General features: G+C 41.6%; 1 protein-coding gene across 1 annotated transcript; it reads right to left on the bottom strand.

Annotated features, from left to right (window-relative positions):
• Positions 1-3853: 3853 nt before the first annotated feature.
• LOC134433382 (nicotinate-nucleotide pyrophosphorylase [carboxylating]-like) lies at positions 3854-21250 on the bottom strand. The gene is made up of 4 exons (XM_063182239.1): positions 21099-21250; positions 11368-12076; positions 7082-7213; positions 3854-4060 (listed from the first exon to the last, which is right to left on the bottom strand). Exons 1-4 carry the CDS (start codon positions 21248-21250, stop codon positions 3854-3856), a joined length of 1200 nt encoding a protein of 399 aa, XP_063038309.1.
• Positions 21251-21986: the final 736 nt, after the last annotated feature.

Below are 21986 nucleotides of genomic sequence, written 5' to 3'. Positions count from 1 at the left end.
CCAAGTGTCACCAAGGGGCACCTCGGGGTCTTGAAATGTCACCCATGGTCAGCAAATGTCACCCATGGTCAGCAAGTGTCACCTCAGGGTCATGAAATGTCACATCGGGGTCACCAAATGGCACCTCGGGGTCTTGAAATGTCACCTCAGGGTCATCAAATGTCACATTGGGGTCACCAAATGTCACCAAGGGGCACCTCGGGGTCTTAAAATGTCACCTCAGGGTCACCAAATATCACCTCAGGGCCATCAAATGTCACCTCAGGGTCACCAAATGTCACCCAAGGTCATGGAATGTCACCTCGGGGTCACCAACTGTCACCCAGGGCCACTAAACATCACATTGGGGTCACCAAGCGTCACCCAAGGTCAGCAGATGTCACCCAAGGTCATGAAATGTCACATTGGGGTCACCAAATGTCAGCAAATGTCACCAAAGGGCACCTCGGGGTCTTGAAATGTCACCTCAGGGTCACCAAATGTCACCTCATGGTCTTGAAATGTCACCCATGGTCAGCAAATGTCACCCAAGGTCATGGAATGTCACCTCAGGGTCACCAAATGTCACCTCAGGGTCACCAAATGTCACCCAAGGTCAGCAAATGTCACCCAAGGTCATGAAATGTCACACTGGGGTCACCAAATGTCACCAAAGGGCACCTCGGGGTCTTAAAATGTCACCTCATTTTTATTTCTAGTTTATTTTTGTTCATTTCTACTTCTAATTCTATTTCCATTTTATCTTTATCTTTATCATTTTTATTTTTTCTTTAATTTGAATTTCAATTTCAATTTTAATCTCTTAATTTTTATTTTTAAATAAACTTTAAATTTTTCATTAATTTTCAAATTTTTTTGGCTTATTCATATTTCTATTTAATTTTGATCTTTGATTTTTATATAAACTTTAAATTTTTTTATTTATTTTCAATTTTATTTTGGCTTATTCATATTTCTATTTAATGTCGATCTTCGTAATTTTAATTTTTTTCCTTCGATTTCCATTTCCATTTCCATTTCTTAAATTTTTATTTTTACTTAAACGGTCATTTAAATTTTTTATTTTCATTTGTGTTTATTTTTTAATTTAAATTTTATTTAATTTATTTTGATTTTATTTTGATCTCACCCCCACCTGCCTCTCTCGGCTCCCATCCTCCTTGGCTCTGATCCCCCGGAACGTTACGGAAGCCCTGGGTACCCCCCCGGCCTTTATCCAGCCCTGGGGGGGCAAATTCCAATTTTATATGGAATTCCTCCCCAATTTATGACCTTTTATGGCATTTATGACCATATATAGAATTTATGACCTTTTACGGCATTTATGACCTTATATGGAATTTATGACCTTTTATGGCATTGATGACCATATATGGAATTTATTTCCTTACTTGGCATTTTTTATATTATTCAATTAAAATTTAATGTATAAATTTAAATTGATCTTTTATGGCATTTATGACATTATATGGAATTTATGACCTTATATGGCATTTATTTCCTTATTTGGCATTTTTTATATTTTTCAATATAAAATTTAATGTATGAATTTAATTTTACATTATTTATTGTTTCATTAAATATATTTATTATTGTTATTATTTTCTTTTAATATTTATTATTCAATTTTATTATATTATCCAATGTAAAATTTAATATATAAATTTAATTCTACATTATTTGCTGTTTCATTTAATTTAATATCTAAATATTTTCAATATATTTAATTATATATATTATATTTTTTCTTTTATTTTAATGTTCATTATTTCATTTTTTATATTATCCAATATAAAATTTATTATATAAAAATTTATTTTACATTATTTAGTGTTTCATTAAATTTGATATAAAAATATTTTCAATATGTTTAATTATATATATTATATTTTTTCTTTTATTTTAATAATTATGATTTCATTTTTTATATTATAAAATATAAAATTTAATATATAAATTTAATTTCGTATATTAAATTTTATATTGGATAATATAAAAATGAAATCATAAATATTAAAATAAAAGAAAATAGATATAATATATATAATTAAATGTATTGAAAATATTTTTATATTAAATTTAATGAAACCCTAAATAATGTAAAATTATATGTATATAATAAATTTTATGTTGGATAATATTAAAAAATAATAAATATTAAAATAAAATAGATCATATCATCAAATTTATGTAAAATATTTTTATATCAAATTAAATGAAACACTAAATAATGTAAAATTAAATTTATATAATAAATTTTATATTGGATAATATAAAAAATTAAACAATAATTATTAAAATAAAAGAAAATATATAATATATATAATTAAATATATTGAAAATGTTTTTATATTGAATTAAATGAAACACTAAATAATGTAAAATTGGAGTTATATATTAAATTTTATATTGGATAATATTAAAAAAAATAAATAATAAATATTAAAATAAAAGAAAATATATAATATATATAATTAAATATATTGAAAATATTTTTATAATAAATTTAATGAAACACTAAAAAGTGTAAAATTGAATTTATATATTAAATTTTATATTGAATAATATAAAAATGAAATAATAAATACTAAAATAAAAGAAAATAGATTATATAATTAAATATATTGAAAATATTTTTATATTAAATTAAACGAATCACTAAATAATGTAAAATTGAATTTATATATTCAATTTTATATTGGATAATATAAAAAAAAAAATATTTTTGGGGTTCCAGGTGTTTCTGGGTCTCAGCTTGGATTTTATTGGTTCCAGGATGGATTTTAGGGGTTCCAGGTTGGATTTCGGGGGTTCCCAGGTTGGATTTCGGGATTCCCAAATTTCAGGGTTTCAGGTTCGATTTTGGGGGTTCCATGGATGGATTTTGGGGTTCCAGGTTGGAATTTATGGTTCCCAAATTTCAGGGTTTCGGGTTCGATTTTGAGGTTTCCAGGTTGGATTTTGGGGTTCCTGGGATGGATTTTGGGGTTCCAGGTGTTTCCCCATCTCTGGTTGGATTTTATTGGTTCCAGGTTGGATCTTCAGGGTTTTGGGTTGGATTTTGGGGGTTCCCGGGGTTCGATTTTGGGGTTCCCAAATTTCAGGGTTTCAGGTTCGATTTTGAGGTTTCCAGGTTGGATTTTTGGGGTTCCTGGGACGGATTTCAGGGTTCCGGGCGTTTCCACATCTCAGGTTGGATTTCATTGGTTCCAGGTTGGATTTTGGGGGTATCTGGGATGGATTTGGGGGTTTCTGGGTGGGATTTTCGGGTTTCTGGGCAAATTTTTGTGGTTCCCACGTTGGATTTTCAGGGTTCCTCGGCTCCGTCCCCCATGCCCAGCACCCTGATGGCACAGTCGAGCGCGGGGGCGCTGTGGGTCGGGCACCCCATGGACACGACGGCCCCGTGGGGCCCCAGGAACCGGGGCAGGGCCTGCAGGGCTGGGGGGCTCCTGGGGCGGATTTGGGGGTTCAGGGATGGATTCTGGGGTTCCCGGGATTCCATTGGTTCCAGGCTGGGTTTGGTGGGTTGGATTTTGGGGATTCCAGGCTAGATTTTGGGGGTTCCTGCTCGGATTTTGGGGGTTCCTGGGATGGATTTCAGGGTTCCAGGTGTTTCCCCATCTCAGGTTGGATTTTATTCAGGTTAAATAAATCCAGGTTGGATTTTTGGGGTTCCTGGGATGGATTTCAGGGTTCCCAAATTTCACGGTTTCCAGGATGGATTTTGGGTTCTTGGGATGAATTTTAGGGGTTCCAGGTTGGATTTTGGGGTTTCTGGGATGGATTTTGGGGTTTCTGGGATGGATTTCAGGGCTCCAGGGTGAAATTTTGGGGTTTCCACGTTTGATTTTCACTTTTCCTCGGCTCCGTCCCCCATCCCCACCACCTTGAGGGCGCAGTCGAGCGCGGGGGCGCTGTGGGTCAGGCACCCCATGGACACGACGTCCACGTGGGGCCCCAGGAAGCTGCCCAGGCTCTCCAGGCCGATGCCCCCACTGGCCTCCACCAGCACCCGCGGGTGCGCGGCCTTGACGCGCGCGGCCGCCGCGTGCAGCGCCTGCAAAACGAGGAGAACATCAAAAAACCCAAAATTTGGGGCTTTGCAACCCAAAACCTGCCCAGTTTCAGTCCCATTTTTAGGGTTTATCCCAATTTTTTTTTTGTTTATTTCCCCATTTTTTTGGGTTCTTTTCCCATTTTTTGGGGGCTTATCCCCATTTCAAAAGATCCACAGCCCCATTTTTGGGGTTTTTCTTCCTATTTTTCGGGGTTTTTCTTCCTAATTTTTGGGGTTTCCCCACATTTTTTGGGGCTTTATCTCAATTTTTTGGGGGTTTTTTCCCCCTGTTTTTTAGGGTTCATTCCTTTTTGTTTGTTTGTTTGTTTTTCCCATTTTTGGGGTTTCATCCCAATTTTTGGAGTTTATCCCAAATATTTGCACCATGTCCTCATTTTTTGGGTTTTTTTCCTTATTTTTCGTTTTTATTCCCATGTTTTTTTATTTTTTCCCACTTTTTGTTTTGGGTTTTTCCATTTTTCTGGCATTTTCCCCCATTTTTTGTGGTTTATTCCCCATTTCTTTGGGAATAATCCCATTTTTTGGACTTTATCCCTATTTTTGATGTTTATCCCCATTTTGGGGGCTTTTATCCCCATTTTTTGGAGTTTCATCCCCATTTTGTGGGGGTTTTATCCCAATTTTTTGGCATTTATTCCAATTTTTTGGTTTTTTTCTCAATTTTTGGACTTTACCCCAGCTTTTTGGCTTTTTTTCCCCATTTTTGGCGGGTTCATCCCCCCTTTTTGGGTTTTTTCCTCATTTTTTTGGGGTTTTCTGCTTTTTTTTTTTTTGTTGATTCCCCATTTTTGGGGTTTATCCCAAATTTTTTGAGATTCCCCCCCCCCTTTTTTTTGGGGGGATTTATCCAAATATTTTTTGATTTTTTTCCCATTTTTATGGGTTTCTCCCCATTTTTGGAGTTTATCCGTGTGCAGATCCCGGTAAAATAGGATAATGTCAGTGAACCCCAAAATTTGGGGTTGGGCGGGATTTGAACCCAAAATTGGGGTGTCCCTGCTAAAATTTGGGTTTTCCCCATAAAAATCCCCACAAATCCGGGAAATTTAACCCAAAATTGGAGTGTCCCTGCTCAAATTTGGGTTTTTCCCATAAAAATCCCCACAAATCCGGGGATTTGAACCCAAAATTGGGGTGTCCCTGCTCAAATTTGGGTTTTCCCCATAAAAATCCCCACAAATCCGGGGATTTGGACCCAAAATTGGGGTGTCCCTGCTCAAATTTGAGTTTTTTTCCATAAAAATCCCCACAAATTTGGGGATTGTTTCACCCAAAATCGGGGTGTCCACCCCCAAATCCCCTTTAAACCACAAACACCAAAAAAATTGGGATTTTTCACCCAAAATTTGGGGTCTCTCCCACCCAGATAAATCCCAAATTTGGGGGTTTCCAACCCAAAATTTGCCCAGTTTGGGTCCCCAGAAAAAATGACCAATTTTGGGATTGTTCCGTTTAAAATTGGGCGTTCAAAATTGGGGTGTCCACCCCCAAATCCCCACTAAACCAGAAACCCCAAAAAATTGGGATTTTCCACCCAAAATTTCGGGTCTAAGCTACCGAGAAAAACCCCAAAATTTGGGGTTTCCAACCCAAAATTTGCTTGATTTGGGCCCCTAAAAAAAAATTATCAATTCTGGGATTGTTTGACCCAAAATTGGGGTGTCCACCCCTAAATCCTCCTCCATTAAACCTCATCCATTAAACCAGAAATCCCAAAAATTTGGGGTTTCCAACCCAAAATTTGCCCAGTTTGGGTCCTGAAAAAAATTTATCAATTTTGGGGTTGTTCTGCTTAAAATTGGGCGTTCAAAATCCGGGTGTCCATCCCCAAATTCTACAAATTGCCCTTAAACCAGAAATCCCAAAAATTTGGGATTTTTCCACCCAATTTTGGGGTCCCACCCATCCCGAAAACCCCAAAATTTGGGATTTTCAACCTAAAATCTGCCTAATTTGTGTCCCTATAAAAACCCATTAAAAATGGGATTATTTAACCCAAAATTGGGGTGTCCACCCCCAAATCCCCATTAAACCAGAAACCCCAAAAATTTGGGATTTTCCAACCAAAATTTGGGGTCCGAGCCACCGAGAAAAACCCCAAAATTTGGGATTTTCAACCTAAAATCTGCCCAATTTCGGTCCCTATAAAAACCCATTAAAAATGGGATTATTCCACCCAAAATTGGGGCATCCACCCCCAAATCCTCCAAATCCCCATTAAACCCAAAATCCCCAAAATTTGGGATTTTGCACCCAATTTTGGGGTCTCACCCAACTAAAAATACCCAAAATTTGGGATTTCCAACCCAAAATTTGCCCAATTTGGGTCCCTATAAAAAAATCACTAATTCTGGGATTGTTCCACCAAAAATTGGGGTGCCCACCCCCAAATCCCTCCTAAACCAGAAACCCCAAAAATTTGGGATTTTCCACCCAATTTTGGGGTCCCACCCACCAAGAAAAACCCCAAAATTTGGGACTTTCAACCTAAAATCTGCCCTAAAATTTGGGTCCCTAAAAAATTTATCAATTCTGGGATTATTTGACCCCCCAAAAAAACCCGATTTTTTGCAGTTATCTCCCCCAAATTTTCACCGTTTTTCCCCAAAATATCGATTTTCGGGGTTCCCTGATATTTTGGGGCTCCCCCGTAGGCTCAGAGCTCAAATCTCCACCATCCCCACCCCAATTTTGGGCCATTTTTGGGGTTTTCTCCCCCAAATTTTCACCGTTTTTCCCCAAATTTTCACCTTTTTTCCCAAAATTTTCACCTTTTTCCCCCAAATTTTCACCTTTTCCCCCCAAAATTTCGATTTTTGGGGTTCCCCAATTTTCGGGGCTCCCCCGTGGGCTCAGAGCTCAAATCTCCACCATCACCACCCCAATTTTGGGCCACATTTTTTAGTTTCTCCCTCAAATTTTCACCATTTTTCCCCAAATTTTCACCAGTTTTCCCCCAAAATTTCGATTTTCAGGGTTCCCCGATGTTTTGGGGCTCACCTCTGGGCTCAGGTTGTCGAGCAGGACGACGTCGGCCCCGGCCTCAGCCGCCTCCAGCGCCTGCTCGGCGCTCGCGCACTCCACGCCCAATTTCTGCGTGAAGCCCCCGGCCCGGCGTGCCCCCTCAATCAGCTGAAAAGACCCCAAAATAACCCCCAAAAATTAGGGATTTGCCCCCCAAAATTTGGGTTCTTCTATTCAAAATTAATCCTCAAAAATTGGGGATTTTTACTCGAAATTAATCCCCAAAAATTTGGAAATTAATCCCCAAAAATTGGGTTTTTCTATTCAAAATTAATCCCCAAAAATTGGGGATTTCTACTCAAAATTTATCCCCAAAAATTTGGAAATTAATTCCCAAAAATTGGGATTTTTTTTCCCCAAATGAATCCCCAAAAATTCGGAAATTAATGCCCAAAAATTGGGAATTTCCCACCCAAAAACTGGGAATTCCTACTCAAAATTAGTCCCTAAAAAATTGGGAATTTCCCCCCCAAACTCATCCCCAAAAATTCAGAAATTAATCCCCAAAAATTGAGAATTTGACTCCCAAATTAATACCCCAAAATTGGGGATTTCTACTCAAAATTAATCCCCCAAAAATTGGGAATTTATACGCAAAATTAATCAACAAAAATTCAGAAATGAATCCCCAAAAATTGGCAATTTCTGCCCCAAATTAATCCCCCAAAATTGGGAATTTGTCCCCAAAATTCATCTGCAAAATTGGGGACTTCCCTCTGAAATTAATCCCCAAAAAATTCAGAAATTAATCCCCAAAAATTGGGAATTTCTACTCAAAATTCATCCCCAAAAATTTGGAAATTAATCCCCAAATTAATGGCCAAAAATTGGGAATTTCCCTCTAAAATTCATCCCCAAAAATTGGGAATTTTCACCCAAAATTATCCCCAAAAATTGGGAATTTGCCCATAAATTCATCCCCAAAAATTGGGCATTTTCACCCCAAAATTATCCCCAAAAATTGGGAATTTCCCCCCCAAAATTGATCCCCAATTTCCGCATGTAGCCCCCAGCCCAAAATCAGCTGTGGGACCCCAAAATTAACGCCCAAAATTGTGATTTTAACCCACAAAATTGGGAATTTCTGCTCAAAATTTATGCCCAAAAATTGGGATTTTTTCCCCAAATTAATCTCCAAAAATTTGGAAATTAATCCCCCAAAATTCGGAATTTTCAGCCCAAAAATTGGGAATTTCCCCTCCAAACTCATCCCCAAAAATTCGGAAATTAATCCCCAAAAATTGAGAATTTGACTCCCAAATTAATACCCCAAAATTGGGGATTTCTACTCAAAATTAATCCCCCAAAAATTGGGAATTTCTACTCAAAATTAATCAACAAAAATTCGGAAATTAATCCCCAAAAATTGGCAATGTCTGCCCCAAATTAATCCCCAAAAATTGGGAATTTCCCCGTAAATTAACCCCCAAAATTGGGAATTTCTACTCAAAGATAATCCCCCCAAAATGGGGAATTTTCCCCTCAAATTAATCTCAAAAAATTGGGAATTTTCCCAAAATTACCCCCAAAATTTCAGAAATTATTCCCCAAAAATCGGGAATTTCTACTCAAAATTTCCCCCCCCCAAAAAAACCTGGGAATTTCTATTCAAAATTAATCCCCAAAAATTGGGAATTTTCACCCCAAAAATTGGGAATTATCACCCCAAAATTACCCCAAAAATTGCGAATTTTCACCCCAAAAATTGGGATTTTTCCCACAAAATTATCCCCAAAAATTGGGAATTTCTACTCAAAAATTGGCAATTTTCCAGCAAAATTAATCCCCAAAAATTCAGAAATGATTCCCCCAAAACTGAAAATTTCTACGCAAAATTAATCCCCAAAAATTGGGACTTTACCCCCAAATTAACCCCCAAAAATTGGGAATTCCTACTCAAAATTCATCCCCAAAAATTTGGAAATTAATCCACAAAAATTGGGAATTTTCACCAAAATTCATCCCCAAAATTGGGAATTTTCACCAAAATTCATCCCCAAAAATTGGGAATTTTCCCCTCAAATTTGGGGTCTCGCTCCAACCAAAACCCCCCAAATTTCGGGGTCCCCCCACTCCCTTTCCCCCCAAAATTTTCCCCAAATTTCGGGGTCTCCCCACCCCATTTTCCCCCCAAATTTCATGGTCTCCCCCCAAATTTCCTCCTCATTTCACCTCCAATTTCGGGGTCCCACCGTGCCCAAACCGCCCCAAAATCGGGGTCCCCCCACACCCAAAACCACCCAAAAATCCCCCAAATTTTGGGGTGCTCGCCTTTGCCAGCGCTCCGGGATTGTCCGGACCCCTCCCAAATTTGCCCCCCAAATTTCCCCCATTTTACCCCAAATTCGGGGTCCCCACAACCGGAACCCCCCAAATTTTGCCCCCCAAATTTTGGGTTTCCCCACCCCATTTTCCCCCCAAATTTTCCCCCATTTCTCCCCCATTTCCCCCCCCCAAATGTGGGGGTCCCCACAACCAGAACCCCCCAAATTTTGCCCCCAAATTCGGGGTCTCTCCACCCCATTTTACCCCAAATTTTTCCCCAATTTTTCCCCCATTTTCCACCCAAATTTTGCCCCATTTCCCCCCAAATTTCGGGGTCTCCCACAACCAAAACCGCCCCAAATCCCCCCCAAAATTTGGGGTCCTTACCTGTTTAACCCCTTCCTGTCCCTCACTCAGTTCCACCACCGCTCTGTGCTTGTCCTTGAGCAGCCCGGAGCCCCCATTTCCCCCCCCAAATTTCCCCTCATTTTACCCCAAATTTTTCCCCATTTCTTCCCCATTTCCCCCCCAGATTTGGGGGTCCCCACAACCAGAACCCCCCCAAATTCTGTAGGGTCTCCCCACAACCAAAACTGCCCCAATTCAAGGGTCCCCCCACTCATTTCCCCCCCAGTTTAGGGGGTCCCCACCTGCCGGATCCCCCCCCATTCTCCCCCCATTTCTCCTCCATTTCCCCCCCAATTTTTTCCCCATTTCTCCCCCATTTTCACCCAATTTTTTTCCCCAATTTCGGGGCTCTCCCACCCCAAATTTCCCCCAAATTTTGGGGTCCTCACCTGTGTCACCCCCTCCTCTGTCTCCCATGCACTGCTCTGTGATTGTCCAGATGCCCCCTCCCCAAATTCCTGATCCCCCTCCCCATTTTCCACCCAAATTTTTTCCCCAATTTCGGGGTTCCCCCACCCCAAAACCCCCCAAAATTTGGGGTCCTTACCCGTTTAACCCCTTCCTGCCCACTGTCGCTCTCTCTGTGATTGTCCCCCCAAATTTCCTCCCCATTTTCCACCCATTTTTCCCCCATTTCCACCCAAATTTTTCCCATTTCCCCCCACATTTCGGGGTTCCCCCGACCCAAAATTTGGGGGTCCTTACCCATTGAACCCCTTCGTGCCCGCCGCCCATCTCGGCCACGGCCCTGTGCTTGTCCTTGAGCAGCCCGAACGCCCCCAGCCCCTCCCAAATTTCTCCCCCATTTTCCCCCAAATTTCCCCCAAATTTTTCCCCAAATCCGGGGGTCCCCACAACCAGAACCCCCCAAATTTTTCCCCCAAATTCCGGATTCCCCCCATTCATTCCTCCCCCATTTCCACCCCTATTTCCACCCCATTTTACCCCAAATTTTTCCCCCATTTCTCCGCCATTTTCCACCCAAATTATCCCTCATTTTCCACCCAAATTTCCGGGTCTCCCACAACCAAAACCGCCCCAAACCCCCCCAAAATTGGGGTCCTTACCCGTCTAACCCCTTCCTGCCCGCCGCTCAGCTCCGCCACCGGCCTGTGATTGCCCCGATCCCCCCTCCCCATTTCCTTCAAATTTCCCCCATTTTACCCCAAATTTTTCCCCCATTTTTCCCCATTTGCCCCCCAGATTTGGGGGTCCCCACAACCAGAACCCCCCAAATTTTGCCCCCAAATTCGGGGTCTCCCCACCCCATTTCTCCCCCACTTCTCCCCAGTTTTCCACCCAAATTTCTCCCCATTTCTCCCCCACTTTCCACCCAAATTTTCCCTCATTTTCCCCCAAATTTCGGGGTCTCCCACAACCAAAACCGCCCCAAATCCCCCCAAAATTTGGGGTGCTCAGCCGTTTAACCCCTTCGTGCCCACCTCCGCTCATCTCGGCCGCGGCCCTGTGCTTGTCCTTGAGCAGCCCGGACCCCCCATTTCCCACCCAAATTTCCCCCATTTTACCCCAATTTTTTCCCCAATTTCGGGGGTCTCTCACCCCAAAATTGGGGTCCTTACCCGTTTAACCCCTTCCTGCCCGCCTCCGCCCATCTCGGCCACGGCCCTGTGGTTGTCCTTGACGAGGCCGAAGGCCCCCAGCCCCTGGCGGTGCCCCTGCATGCCCCCCACGCCCAGCGCGTACTTCTCGGCCGCCCTGAAGCCGGGCGTGCCCTTGCGCGTCCCCGCCACGACCCCTCCCCAATTTCGGCTCTCGGCGACGCCCCGGGCCCGGGCGGCCATGGAGGCCACGCCGCTGCAGCGGCCCAGGACGTTGAGGGCCGTGCGCTCGGCCAGGAGCAGCCCGGAAACGGGGCCGCGAACCTCGGCCAGCAGCGCCCGGCCCGGGCCCAGCCGGGAACCTTCAGGAACCTTCCAGAGCACGGAGCAGCCCGACAGCGCGAACACCGCCTCGGCGAACGGGCAGCCGGCCAGCACCCCGAAAAATGGGGGGGTTTTGGGGTTAAATGCGGGGGTTTTGGGGTTAAATCCGGCGGTTTCGGGGTTAAATGCGGGGGTTTCGGGGTTTTTGACGAGGATGTGGGCGCGGATCTCGGCGTTCCCCAGCGGCGCCACGGTGGGGTCGGGCCAGGACGCGTCCTCGTCCAGCCAGGAGCGCGCCAGGGCCCGCAGGCGGTGCGGGGGAGGGGGGGGCGGCCAGGGGGTCCCCAAAAGGTTCGGGGGGTTCGGGGGTCCCGCGGGGTTCGGGGGCGCAGAGCCGGACATGGTGCGGAGAGACCTGGGGAGAGAGAAAGGGAATTAGGGGGAGGATATTGGGGTCCTTGGGGGGCATTTTGGGGGTCTTGGGGGTCTCTGTGAGGATTTGGGGGTCCCAGGAGGGTCCTTGAGGGGATTTGGGGGTCCCAGGAGGGGATTTGGGGTAATGGGGAGGGGTCTTCGAGGGGTTAATGGGGTCCCAGGGGAGATTTTGGGGTTCCCATTGGGATCTATGGGGAGATAATTGGGTCTGGGGGGGATTTTGGGGGTCCTGGGAGGGTCCTTGGGGGGATTTTGGGGTCCCCATTGGGATTTTTGGGGAGCTATTTGGGTCTGGTGGGGATTTGGGGGTCCCAGGAGGGGGCTTGGAGAGGATTTAGGGGTCCCAGGAGGGTCCTTGAGGGGATTTTGGGGTCCCCATTGGGATCTATGGGGAGATATTTGGGTCTGGGGGCGATTTGGGGGTGTGGGGAGGGGGCTTGGAGGGGATTTTGGGGTCGGTTTCGGGGGATTTTGAGGGGATTTTGGGGGTTTTGGGGGTCCCAGGAGGGTCCTTGGGCGATTTTGGGGCTCTTTGGGGGATCCTGGATGGGAATTTGGGGTCCCTGAGGGGATTTGGGGCAATGGGGAGGGGGCTTGGAGGGGATTTGGGGGGTCCTGGTGGGGATTTTGGGGTCCCAGGAGGGGATTTGGGGTAATGGGGAGGGGGCTTCGAGGGGTTAATGGGGTCCCAGGGGAGATTTTGGGGTCCCCATGGGGATCTCTGGGGAGATTTTTGGGTCTGGGGGCGATTTTGGGGTCCCAGGGGGAATTTTGAGGGATTTTGGGGTCCCAGGGGGGTATTTGGGGGGTCCTTAAGGGGGTTTTGGGGTCCCCCTTGGGGTTTTTGGGGAGGTTTTGGGTCTGGGGGGGATTTTGGGGGTCCCTGGGGGGATTTGGGGGCGCTGAAGAGCAAATTTGGGGTCGGGTTTGGGGGATTTGGGCCAATTTGGGGCCGATTTTTTTCCACTTTTTTCCCCATTTTGGGGATTTTTGGCCGATTTTGTGCCAATTTGGGTCAATTTGGTGCCGATTTTTGCCTTTTCCCCCTTTTTTGGGATTTTTTGGTGATTTTGGAATTAATTTGTGTCATTTTTTGCCAATTTGGTGCCGATTCTTTGCCTTTTTTCCCCTTTTTTAGGATTTTGGGGTAATTTTGGGGTGAATTTGTGTCAATTTTTTTCCAATTTTGTGCCAATTTTTCCCCTTTCTTTCTGGTTTTGGGTAGTTTGGGGTGATTTTAGGTTATTTTTTTCCAATTTTGTGCCGATTTTTCCCCTTTTTTCCATTTTAGGGATTTTTTTATAATTTTGTACCAATTCTTGCCAATTTAGTGCCGATGTTTCCCCTTTTTTTTTTTGGTTTTGGGGCTTTTTAGCTGATTTTTTGTCAAATTTTGCCCATTTTGTGCCGATTTTTTGCCTTTTTTTCTGCTTTTGGGCCAATTTCTGCTGATTTTGTGTAATTTCAGCCGATTTTATGCCAATTTTTCCCATTTTTGCGCTGATTTTCCCCCTTTTTTCCGGTTTTGGGGCAATTTCTTCTGATTTTGGGCAATTTAAGCCAATTTTATGTCAATTTTTGCCATTTTTGTGTCGATTTTCCCCCCTTTTTTTCCCTTTTAGGGATTTTTGGATTATTTCGTGACAATTTGAGTCAATTTAGTGCCGATTTTCGCCCTTTATTTAAATTTTGGGAGATTTTAAAATAATTTCGTGTCAATTTTTGCCACTTTTGTGCCAACTTTCCTCCTTTTTTCCTGATTTTGGGCAATTTAGGGCGATTTTGAGTAATTTTAGCTGATTTAGTGCCGATTTTTCCCAATTTTGTGTATTTTGGGATGGTTTTGGGTGATTTTGTGTCAATTTTTGCCAATTTTGTGCCCATTTTTCCCCTTTTTCTGGTTTTGGGCCGATTTCTGCTGATTTTGTGTAATTTCAGCCGATTTTATGCCAATTTTTGCCAATTTTGTGCCAATTTTTCCCCTTTTTTTTCCGATTTTGGGCCGATTTCCGCTGATTTTGTGTAATTTCAGCCGATTTTGTGCCAATTTTCGCCAATTCTGCGCCGATTTTTCCCCCTTTTTTCCGGTTTTGGGCCGATTTCTGATGATTTTGGGTTATTGTAGCCGATTTTATGTCAATTTTTGCCAATTTTGTGCCGATTTTTCCCCTTCTTTCCCGTTTTGGGCCGATTTCCGCTGATTTTGTGCAATTTCAGCCGATTTTGTGCCGATTTTTGCCCTTTTTGCCCCAAATCCCGCGGTCCCGGGGCCGTTTTGGGGCCGGCCCCACCCCCTCCCCTCCCCCGCCCCTCCCCCACTCACCGGGCGCGCGCCGGGCCCGAATGAGGCCCCGGGGGGGGAGGGGGGGGGGATCTTACCCGGGGGGGCGGGGCCACAGCGCGGGCGCTGATTGGCTGCCGCCGCTGATTGGCTGCCACGCCCACCCAAAAAAAAAAAAAATTCCGGAAAAACCCAAAAATAAACCCGGAAGTGTTTGGGGGGAGGGGAAGTTGGGGAAAAATGGGGGGAAATTGGGAAAAATGAGATTTGGGGACATTGGGGACATTGGGGGAAAAATGGGGAAAAAATGGGGAAAATTGGGGAAAATGAGATTGGGGGAACATTGGGGAAAAATGGGGAAAAATTGGGAAAATTGGGGAAAATGGGGAAAATTTGGGAAAATTGGGGAAAATGAGATTTGGGGACATTGGGGAGACTGGGGGGACGTTGGGGAAAAATTGGGGGGAAAATGGGAAAAATGAGATTTGGGGACAATGAGAAAAAATTGGAAAAATTGGGAGAAATTTAGAAAAATGAGTATTGGGGACATTAAGGACAATGAGAAAAAAAAGGGAAAAATTGGGGGAAAAATGCAGAAAAATTGGGGAAAATTTTAAAAAATGAGATCTGGGGACATTGGGGGAAAATGGGAGAAAATTGGGAAAAGTTGGGGGAAAAGTGGAGAAAAATCGGGGAAAATTTAGAAAATGAGATTTGGGGAAAATTGGGGAGATTGGGGGGACATTGGGGAGAAATTGGGAGAAAATTGGGGGAAATTTAGAAAAATGAGATTTGGGGACATTGGGGGAAAATTGGGGGAAAATTGGGAGAAATGAGATTTGGGGACATTGGGGAGAAATTGGGGGAAAATTTAGAAAAATGAGATTTGGGGATGTTGGGGACATTGGGGGAAAAATGGGAAAAAAATGGGAAAAATTGGGGGAAAATTGGGGAAAATGAGATTTGGGGACATTGGGGACGGTGGGGGAAAATTTGGGAAAAAATTGGGGGAAAATTGGTAAAAAATGGGAAAAATGAGATTTGGGGACATTGGGGGAAAATTGGGGGAAAATTGGGAGAAATGAGATTGGGGACATTGGGGGAAAAATGGGAAAAAAACGGGAAAAATTGGGGGAAAATATATTATATTACATTACATTACATTACATTACATTACATTACATTACATTACATTACATTACATTACATTATATTATATTATATTATATTATATTATATTATACTATATTACATTACATTGTATAGTATTATATTTTATTATTTTGTATTTTATTTATTTTATTTGATTTTATTTATTTTTATTTCATTTAATGTTTTAATACATTTTTTTATTCTATTGTATTTATTATTTATTTTATTGTATTTCATTTCATTTCATTTTTATTTTATTTTATTTTATCTTATTTTATTTCATTTCATTTCATTTTTATTTTATTTTATTTTATCTTATTTCATTTCATTTCATTTTTATTTTATTTTATTTTATCTTATTTCATTTCATTTTAATTTTATTTTATTTTATTTCATTTTATCTTATTTTATTTCATTATTTTATTTTATTTTATTTTATTTTATTTCATTTCATTTTATTTTATTTTATTCTGTCCTTCCCCAGCAAAACTCGATTTTATCTCTGGTTTTCTTCAGCTTCCAAATTCCAAATTCCATCAGGGGCCAGAAATGCTCTGCAAACACAAAAACCCAACAAACAGATTTGGGTTCTATTTATTTTTATTTCATTTCATGTTTTAATCCATTTACATTGTATTATATTATATTATATTATATTATATTATATTATATTATATTATATTATACTATACTATACTATATTATACTATATTACATTACATTGTATAGTATTTTATTTTATTATTTTATATTTTATTTATTTTATTTTATTTTATTTATTATTTATTTTTATTTCATTTTATGTTTTAATACATTTTTATTTTATTTTATTGTATTTATTATTTTATTTAATTTATTTTATTTTATCTTATTTTATTTTATTTTATCCTATCTTATTTCATTTCATTTTATTTCATTTTTATTTCATTTAATTTCATTTTTATTTTATTTCATTTCATTTAATTTCATTTTAATTTTATTTTGTTTTATTTCATTTTATCTTATTTTATTTCATTATTTTATTTTATTTTATTTTATTTTATTTTATTTTATTTTATTTTATTTTATTTTATTTTATTTTATTTTGTTCTGTCCTTCTCCAGCAAAACTTGATTTTATTTCTGGTTTTCTCCAGATTCCAAATTCCATCCTGGGGCCAGAAATGCTCTGCAAACACAAAAACCCAAAAACAGATTTGGGCTCTGCAAACACAAACCCAACAAAGAAATTTTGTTTTTTCAGGGCATTTATGGCCCCGAGCAAAGGGCAAACCCAGCCCAGGGAGGAGAGGTTTGGAGAAAATCAATCCAGCAATAAAATCAATCGATAAAATCAATCAATCGATACATTAAATCGAACAATAAAATCAGTTCAACAATAAAATAAATCGAAATAAATGAATCAATCAATAAAATCAATCCATCGATAAATTAAATCAAACAATAAAATCAATCGATAAAATCAATCGATCAATAAATTACATTGAACAATAAAATTAATCCAACAATAGAATCAATTGAACAATAATTTAAATCAGTCGATAAATTGAATCGAACAATGAAATCAATCCAAACAATAAAATCAATCGAACAATAAAATAGATGGAAATAAATAAATCAAACAATCAAATAAATACATTAAATAAATCGAACAATAAAATAAATAAGTCAATAAAATCAATCGAGCAATAAAATAAATAAATCAATAAAATCTAGCAATCGATAAATTAAATTGAACAATAAAATCAATCCAGCAATAAAATCAATAAAAATAAATAAATCAAACAATAAAATAAATCAATTAAATAAATCAAACAATGAAATAAATCAATCAATAAATTAAATTGAACAATAAAATCAATCCAGCAATAAAATCAATCAATCGATAAATTAAATCGAATAATACAATCAATCCAACAGTAAAATCAATCGAACAATAATTTAAATCAGTCGATAAATTGAATCAAACAATAAAATCAATCCAAACAATAAAATCAATCGAACAATAAAATAGATGGAAATAAATAAATCAAACAATAAAATAAATCCATTAAATAAATCGAACAATAAAATAAATAAGTCAATAAATTACATCAAACAATAAAATCAATCCAACGATAAAATCAATCCGGCAATAAAATCAATCAAAATAAATGAATCAATCAATAAAATCAATAAATCGATAAATTAAATCGAACAATACAATGAATCCAAACAATAAAATCAATCAATTAAATAAATCAAACAATAAAATATATAAATCAATAAATTAAATCAAACAATAAAATCAATCGAACAATAAAATAAATCCATCGATAAATGAAATCGAACAATAAAATCAATCCAATGATAAAATTAATTGAACAATAAAGTCAATTGATCAATAAAATAATCAATCGATAAAATCAATCAATTGATAAATTAAATTGAACAATAAAATCAATCCAACAATAAAATCAATCAAACAATAAAATCAATCGAGCAATAAAATCAATCGATAAATTGAATCGAACAATAAAATCAATCCAAACAATAAAATCAATCCAACAATGAAATAAATGGAAATAAATATATCAAACAATAAAAATAAATCCATTAAATAAATCAAACAATAAAATAAATAAGTCAATAAAATCAATTGAACAATACAATCAATCCAACAATAAAATAAATCCATTAAATAAATCAAACAATGAAATAAATCAATCAATAAATTAAATTGAACAATAAAATCAATCGAACAATAAAATAAATCAATCGATGAATTAAATCGAACAATACAATCAATCCAACAATAAAATCAATTGAACAATACAATCAATCAAGCAATAAAATAAATCAATCGATAAAATCAATCAATCGATAAATTAAATCAAACAATAAAATCAGTCCAAACAATAAAATAAATTGATCAATAACATAAGTGAAAATAAATAAATCAAACAATAAAATAAATCCATTAAATAAATCAAACAATAAAATAAAGAAGTCAATAAAATCAATTGAACAATACAATCAATCGAGCAATAAAATAAATCAGTCGATAAAATCAAGCAATCGATAAATTAAATCGAACAATAAAATCAATCGAGCAATAAAATCAATAAAAATAAATAAATCAAACAGTAATATAAATCAATTAAATAAATCAAACAATGAAAAAAATAAATCGATAAGTTAAATTGAACAATAAAATCAATCCAAACAATGAAATAAATCAGTTAAATAAATCAAACAATGAAATAAATACATCGATAAATTAAATTGAACAATTAAATCAATTCAAACAATAAAATCAATCGAACAATAAAATCAATCATGCAATAAAATCAATTGAAATAAATAAATCAAACAATAAAATAAATTAATTAAATAATTTGAACAATAAAATAAATAAGTCAATACATTAAATCGAACCATAAAATCAATCCAAACAATAAAATAAATAGAACAATAAAACAAATGGAAATAAATAAATCAAATAATAAAATAAATCATTAAAATAAATCAAACAATAAAATCAGTCAATCAATCAATAAAATCAATCCATCAATCAAACAATAAAATCAATCAATAAAATCACTCCAACAATCAAACCAATCAATCAATCAATAAAATCAATCCATCAATCAAACCAATCAATCAATCAATCAAATCAATCCATCAATCAAACCAACCAATCATTCAATAAAATCAATCCATCAATCAAACCAACCAATCAATCAAATCAATCCATCAATCAAACCAATCAATCAATCAATAAAATCAATCCATCAATCAAACCAATCAATCAATCAATAAAATCAATCCATCAATCAAACCAACCAATCAATCAATAAAATCAATCCATCAATCAAACCAACCAATCAATAAAATCAATCCATCAATCAAACCAATCAATCAATCAATAAAATCAATCCATCAATCAAACCAACCAATCGATCAATAAAATCAATCCATCAATCAAACCAATCAATCAATCAATAAAATCAATCCATCAATCAAACCAACCAATCAATCAATAAAATCAATCCATCAATCAAACCAATCAATCAATCAATAAAATCAATCCATCAATCAAACCAATCAATCAATCAATAAAATCAATCCATCAATCAAACCAATCAATCAATCAATAAAATTGATTCCTCGGCGGGGGCCGGGACACGCGATGGGCGGGGGGGGCACGGAGGGGACAAAAGGGGGAGGGGACAAAAGGGGGGGCGGACAATGGGGGCCCCTCCCTGCCCCCCAGTCCCCCTCAGCCCTTTTGGACCCTCCCAGTCCATCCCAGTTCCCTCCCAGTCCATCCCAGTCCATCCCAGTTCCCTCCCAGTCCATCCCAGTTCCCTCCCAGTCCCTCCCAGTCCATCCCAGTTCCCTCCCAGTCCATCCCAGTTCCCTCCCAGTCCCCCCCAGTTTGTCCCAGTCCATCCCAGTCCCTCCCAGTCCCTCCCAGTTCCCCCCCAGTCCCTCCCAGTTCCCTCCCAGTTCCCTCCCAGTCCCTCCCAGTCCCTCCCAGTCCATCCCAGTCCCCCCCAGTTCCCTCCCAGTCCCTCCCAGTTCCTCCCAGTCCATCCCAGTTTGTCCCAGTCCATCCCAGTTCCCTCCCAGTCCCTCCCAGTCCATCCCAGTTCCCTCCCAGTCCATCCCAGTCCATTCCAGTTCCATCCCAGCACTCCCCTCCCGCCAAAAGGGGCGTGGCCAGAGCTGTCAGTCAAAGCCGTTCATTGCCCCGCCCCTGGCTTGGGGTCAGGGTGGTGGCCAAGGGGTCACTGGGGGGGTCAGGGGGTCACTGGGGTCCATGAGGGGTCACTGGGGTGGCCAAGGGGTCACTGGGGTCACGGGGGTCACTGGGGTGGTCAGGGGGTCCGTGAGGGGTCACTGGGGGCTTCACTGGGGTCAGTGGCGTGGTCAGGGGGTCACTGGCGCCCATGAGGGGTCACTGGGGTGGCCAAGGGGTCATTGGGGTTACGGGGGTCACTGGGGTGGTCAGGGGGTCCATGAGGGGTCAGTGGCGTGGTCAGGGGGGGGCTCAGGCGGGTCCATGGGGGTCCATGGGGGGCTCAGGAGGGTCCATGGGGGTCCATGAAGGTCACTGGGGTCACTGGGGTCCCTGGGGGGTCAGTGGGGGTCAGTGAGGGGTCACTGGGGTCACTGGGGTCCCTGAGGGGTCAGTGGGGTCAGTGAGGGGTCACTGGGGTCACTGGGGTCACTGGGGTGGTCAGGGGGTCACTGGGGTCCGTGAGGCGTCACTGGGGTGCTCAAGGGGTCAATGGTGTCCATGGGGGTCAATGAGGTCACTGGGGTGGTCAGTGGGGTCCATGAGGGGTCACTGGGGTGGTCAAGGGGTCACTGGGGTCTGTGAGGGGTCCCTGAGGGGTCACTGGGGTGGTCAGTGTGGTCCATGGGGGGGGTCAGGGGGGTCCCTGAGGGTCCCGGGGTGGTCCCAGGGGGGTCCATGGTGGGGGGGGGGGGGTCAGGAGGGTCCATGTTGGGGTCCTCAAGGGGGTCCTGAGGGTCCATGGGGGGCTCAGGAGGGTCCATGGGGTGGCCAAAGGTTTCGTGACGAGTCCATGGGGTGGTCCCGGGGGTCCGTGGGGTGGCCAAGGGGTCCCTGAGGGGTCCCGGGGGTCCGTGGGGCCCTCCAGGGGGTCCTGAGCACCCAGGGGGGCTCAGGGGGGTCCATGGGGGGGTCCTCAAGGGGGTCCAGAGGGTCCATGGGGGGGGTTAGGGGGGTCCCTGAGGGTCCCGGGGTGGTCCCAGGTGGTCCATGGGGGGGTCAGGGGGGTCCATGGGGGGGTCCCGGTGGTCCCTGAGGGTCCCGGGGTGGTCCCAGGGGGATCCATGGTGGGGGGGGGTCAAGAGGGTCCATGTTGGGGTCCTCAAGGGGGTCCTGAGGGTCCATGGGGGGCTCAGGAGGGTCCATGGGGTCAATGGGGTCCCTGGGGGTCAAGGGGAGTCCATGGGGGGGTCCATGGGGGGCTCAGGAAGGGTCAAGGAGGGTCCATGGGGGGGGGTCCATGAAGGTCCTGGGGGTCATTGAGGGGCTCAGGAGGGTACATGGGGGGCTCAGGAGGGTCCATGAAGGTCCTGGGTGGTCCCTGAGGGTCCGTGAAGGTCCTGAGGGTCCATGGGAGGGTCAGGAGGGTCCAAGGGTGACCATAGGGGGTCCATGAGGGTCCATGGGGGTCCATGAAGGTCCTGGGGGTCATTGAAGGGGTCAGGGGGGTCCATGAGGGTCCATGGGGGGTCAGGGGGGTCCATGGGTGACCATGGTGGGGTCACGAGGGTCCATGAGGGTCCATGGGGGGGGTCCTGGGGGTCATTGAGGGCTCAGGAGGGTCCATGGGGGTACCATGAAGGTCCTGGGGGTCCCGGGGTGGTTCCTGAGGACCAGGGGGGTCCAAGGGTGGCCATGGGGGGGTCAGGGGGGTCCATGAGGGGGTCCCGGGGTG

Source organism: Melospiza melodia, unplaced genomic scaffold (genome assembly GCF_035770615.1).
Source record: "Melospiza melodia melodia isolate bMelMel2 unplaced genomic scaffold, bMelMel2.pri scaffold_18, whole genome shotgun sequence".
Classification (NCBI taxonomy): Eukaryota; Metazoa; Chordata; class Aves; order Passeriformes; family Passerellidae; genus Melospiza; species Melospiza melodia.
The sequence above is the reverse complement of the archived record's forward strand: the minus strand, read 5'-3'. Positions and strand labels throughout refer to the sequence as shown.

Coding starts and splice junctions, on each gene's coding strand:
- LOC134433382 (XM_063182239.1), bottom strand. CDS start 21,250: ATGGACCCTCTGGACCCCCTTGAGGACCCCCCCATGGACCCCCCTGAG. Junction 7,214..11,367: donor GCGGAGGCGGGCAGGAAGGG/GTTAAACGGGTA, acceptor GGGTCTTTTCAG/CTGATTGAGGGGGCACGCCG. Junction 4,061..7,081: donor TCGACAACCTGAGCCCAGAG/GTGAGCCCCAAA, acceptor CTCGTTTTGCAG/GCGCTGCACGCGGCGGCCGC.